Source organism: Penaeus chinensis, chromosome 43, assembly GCF_019202785.1.
Source record: "Penaeus chinensis breed Huanghai No. 1 chromosome 43, ASM1920278v2, whole genome shotgun sequence".
NCBI lineage: Eukaryota > Metazoa > Arthropoda > Malacostraca > Decapoda > Penaeidae > Penaeus > Penaeus chinensis.
This window is the reverse complement of record NC_061861.1, coordinates 19,911,927-19,916,926: the sequence shown is the minus strand read 5'-3', so window position 1 is coordinate 19,916,926 and position 5,000 is coordinate 19,911,927. Positions and strand designations below refer to the sequence as shown.

The window sequence follows — 5,000 nt, the reverse complement described above, 5'->3', positions numbered from 1 at the left end:
TATCATCCGAGAGTAAAGCAATATGATCATTTTCTGTACATTTATTTGTTTTTTTCTTGCGCGACCTACAACTCAGAAAAAAATAGATTTATACATACATACATGCATACTATATATATATATATATATATATATATATATATATATATCAATAATGATAATAACCATTACAGAAAAGCCTTCATTTAAGATTTTACAAACGGTTACAGATTTATGAAAAGGATTTTGGAAAATAATGATGAAATATATACAAATAATGTTATGAATGGGGAAAGTAAGACTCATTCTTTTAGTTCATAGATAGATTGATAGATAGATAGATATATAGATAGATAGAAAGATAGATAGATAGACAGATATATATGTATAGACAGATAGATATTATCACTACTTATATTACTATTGTTGTTGTTATCATTATCAAAATTATTATCAGTATTCCCTTTCTTCGTCATTATTATCATCTCCTCTTCCTCTCCTTCGTCTCTTTTTTCTATATCCTCTTCTTCATTCTTATTTATCTAATGAAAAAAAACAAAAAAAAAACACCACTAGCCTTTACGAATTTCCAAAAAAAAAACGAAAAAAAAAGACACCAACAGCCTTTACAAATTTCAAAAAAAAGAAAGTAAAAATTAAAACAAACACACAAACAAACAAAAAAGTCATGAAAAAAACACTTTAAATACTCTATTTAAGTGTACTGTTGCCATCGGGTGTTCGCCGAGTATTTCGTGACAACTTTGCAACAATCTTTCCGAGAAAACGAGGCTTCTTTCACCTCTTGATCCCTTGAAATGTTGCAACATTCAACATTTTTTTTCTTGCAACATTACATCACCGCCGCGTCATGTTGCTAGATTTATACTAGAGTGATATTTTGTAGCCGGGGGGGCGGGGGGGGGGGGGGTAAATGGAAGGGGGGTTTGAGGGGGGGGGAGGAGGGGGGATGGAGTAGGTGCTGGCTGGTTGGGGGGGGGGGGAGGGGGAGTTGTGCGTGTTTAAGTGTATGAGAGTATGTAAGTTTATGTGTTTGATCAATCTAAGTCTGTGTACGTGTTTGTGTGTGTGTTTGTTTGTGTGTGTGTGTGTACGCGAATAAGTCTATGTACGCGAATACATCTGTGTATGTGTCCATGTGTGCATGTATCTGTGTGTAAATCAACGTAAGCACATATACCTGCAAATGTACTCAAATGAATCTATGTCTTTACAAATTTCTCTACGTTTGAATATACAACATTCATATCGATAATCCTTAGTCACATTCCTTATATAATTTCTGATAAACATCAATTCATTCCATAACTCTCTAATTTGCATAAGCTCACTCATTCACTCGTACAATCAAAAGTCAAATTCAAAATCAGAAATATTCACAAAAGTATGATAATCTCAAAACGTGTTATTATTGTTATTGTGATCACCCATTGTTCTCAAAAGTAGAAAGTGGATCTTATTAATGATGAACATAATTAGGTATTATGGCTAATTGATTTACTGATTATAATTACAGTCTATGGTGGGTCTGTTGTGTTAGAGGAAGGATATTTGTGTGTGCGTTAGTGAGGAGAGAGAGAGAGAGAGAGAGAGAGAGAGAAAGAGAGAGAGAGAGATGAGGAGAGAGAGAGATGAGAGTGCGAGATGGGAGGAGAGAGGAAGAGAGAGGAGAGAGAGAGATGAGGAAAGACGAGGGAAAGAGAGAGAGAGGAGAGAGGAGTGCGAGAGAGAGAGAGGCAGACAGACAGACAGACAGACAGACAGACAGAGACAGAGACAAAGAGAATGAAAGAATGAGAGAGACAGACAGACAGAAAGAGAGGATGAAAGAACGAGAGAGAGAGAGGGCGCCCGGGGCAGCGGAAGGCCTGTGGTGTCGACGCCGAGCACTGACTCCAACTCCAACTCCCACTCCAACTCCCACTCCAACTCCAGCTCCCACTCTCACTCCCACTCCAACTTCAACTCCCACTCCAACTCCCACTCCAACTCCAGCTCCCACTCTCACTCCCACTCCAACTCCAACTCCAACTCCAACTCCCACTCCAACTCCAGCTCCCACTCTCACTCCCACTCCAACTTCAACTCCCACTCCAACTCCACTCCAACTCCAGCTCCCACTCTCACTCCCACTCCAACTCCAACTCCAACTCCAGCTCCCACTCTCACTCCCACTCCAATCCAACTCCATTCCGCTCCCACTCCCACTCCAACTCCAACTCCAACTCCAACTCCAGCTCCCATCTCACCCCCCAACTCCAACTCCAACTCCAACCCCACCCCCACTCATCCATTTCCACTCCACTCCACTCCACTCCAATCCCACTCCAACTCACTCAATCCAGCTCCCCTCTCACTCCACTCAATTTTCCAACTCAACTCCAATCCCCCCTCAACTCCAGCCCCCACTCCAACTCCCACTCAACTCCAGCTCACTCTAAATTCCCACCCAACTCCAACTCCAACTCCAGCCCACCTCACTCCCACCCCAAAACTCCAACTCCATCCCAGCTCCCACCTCTCACCCCAAACCCCAAAACTCCACTCCAACCCCCAGCTCCCACTCTCACTCCCCCTCATCCCACTCCAACTCCAACTCCACTCCAACTCCAGCTCCCACTCTCCCCTCCACTCCAACCCCAAACCCCCACTCCAAACTCCACCCCAACTCCAGCTCCCACTCTCACTCCCACTCCAACTCCAATCCCACTCCAAACTCCCACTCCAACCTCCAGCCCCCACTCTCAACTCCCACTCCAACTTCAATCCCTCAATCCCACTCCAACTCCAGCTCCCACTCCCCCCTCAACTCCAACTCCAACTCCAACACCCATCCCACTCCACTCCAACTTCGACTCCAATCCACTCCGACTCAACTCCAACCCAACTCCAACTCCGCTCCCACTCCCATCCACCCCAATCGTCCACTCCAACTCCCACCCCCACTCCAATTCGACCCCAACTCCCACCCCAACTCCAACCAGTCCCACTCCCACCCCCACTCCACTCAATTTCAACTCACTCCAACTCCAACACCCACCCCACTCCCACTTAAAACTCCAACTCCAACTCCCCTCCCACTCACACTCCCACTTCACTCCAACTCCAACCCCCCGTAAACTCCAACTCCAACTCCAACTCCCACTCCCACCCCAAACTCATTTCCCCACTCCAGTTCCCACTCCAACTCCAGCTCCCACTCCCACTCCACTAAACTCCAACTCCAGTTCCCACTCCAACTCCAGCCCACTCCCATTTTCCTCTCCAACTCCAACTCCAACTCCGCCGGAATCTGAAACTCCACAGTTATTTCGCGGGTAGATTTTCTCTTTATAAGAACATTTTAAGGGAAGTCTGTACTTATTTGAAAAGATTCATTTTCATGTATGTTTTTGTATATTTTTATATAAATACATGTTGGGGTTGTTACTGAAATGTGTAATTATATATATATATATATATATATATATATATATATATATATATATGCATTTAGATATATAAGCATATATGCATATGTCTGGTTATGCACATACATACAGATGATATACAGATAATGTGTATATCTACATAATCACACACACACACACTAACACACACAAACACACACATACCTGAACGCATACACTCACCCCCCCCCCCCATTCGTCATTCCCCTATGCCCCCCCCCCCCCAACACACACACACAAACTTCACTCAGAACACCAATCCACTATTCAATGCAACACCAACCCAATTTCCCTCAACTCATCAATCGACGGCTGCAATGCGATGATGCAACGCCCTTTGTTGAAATCGACAAACAATGATACAGTTTTCGTAACTTCCTAAACTTCCGTTCAATCACCTTGCGAGGAAATACGCCCATTTTGTTGAGATAGATGATCCACTCTTCATTCTTCCTATGCCTACTTACATACTTTTTTTTTTTTTTTTTTTTTCTTATCTCTTCCTTTTATTTCTACTTACACCCCTTTTCTTTCTTCATTCATTCTTACTTACATCGCTATCTCTTTCTCTCTCTCTTTCTTGTTTACTTCTCTCTCTCTTTCCATTTCTACTTAAAACTTCCCCTTTATCCTTTTCCCCCTCCCCAAAATTCCCCCCCCCCCCTCCCCCCCCCCCCCCCCCCCTCGCTTCCTTCGACATGCCTAACTCTATTTTCTCATTCGCAAAAGTCTTGATTCGCTAAATGATTAGGGAATCAAAGTAAGTTGAATTGATTGGTGATTTGACATCAAAAAAAGACTTTTCATTTTGAAAAATCATTATGATTATTATCATTATAATTATTTTTGTTATTATTATTATTATTTTATTACTTTTATTATTATTACTATTATTATTATTACTATTACTATCAGTATCATTATCATCATTATTATCATTAGTATTATTATTATTATTATTATCATTATTATTATCATTACTATTATTATTACTATTATTATTATTACTATTACTATCAGTATCATTATTATCATTATTATCATTATTATTGTTATTATTACTATTATTATTATTACTATTATTATCAGTATCATTATTATCATTATTATTATTATAATTATTATTATTATTATCATCATTATCATTGTTATTTTTTACTTCTATATTTTGTGTTTTTGAATATGACTGGCGTGATGCGCATTCGTTTATTTATTTCCGTGCATTTATTATGTTACCTGTTCATCGATTTATTCATCATGTTACCTCTATATATTGCTATAGCAGATTTGCCTGTCTGTCTGTCTATGTGTCTAAATGTATACCTATCTATCTATATGTTTATCTATCTCTTAAAATGTTGATTTGCAGCTATGCACCCTGCCACACACCCCAATTCACACACACACACACATACGGGGGACACCCACACACAAAACAACATACAAACACACACACATACACAACACAAACACACATGCAGACACCACAAAACAAAACACACTTACACACCATACACACCACCACATGCATGCAGCCAACTTACACAGACA

General features: G+C 40.7%; 1 protein-coding gene across 1 annotated transcript in view; it reads left to right on the top strand.

The window, feature by feature from the left end:
• The window catches only part of LOC125048385 (extensin-like), a 6,046-nt gene extending 2,725 nt beyond the window's left edge, over positions 1-3,321 (top strand). Inside the window, exon 2 of the mRNA XM_047647051.1 lies at positions 2,403-3,321. Coding sequence (XP_047503007.1) covers positions 2,403-3,321 — 919 coding nt within the window. The remainder of the gene's footprint in view (positions 1-2,402) is intronic.
• Positions 3,322-5,000: the final 1,679 nt, after the last annotated feature.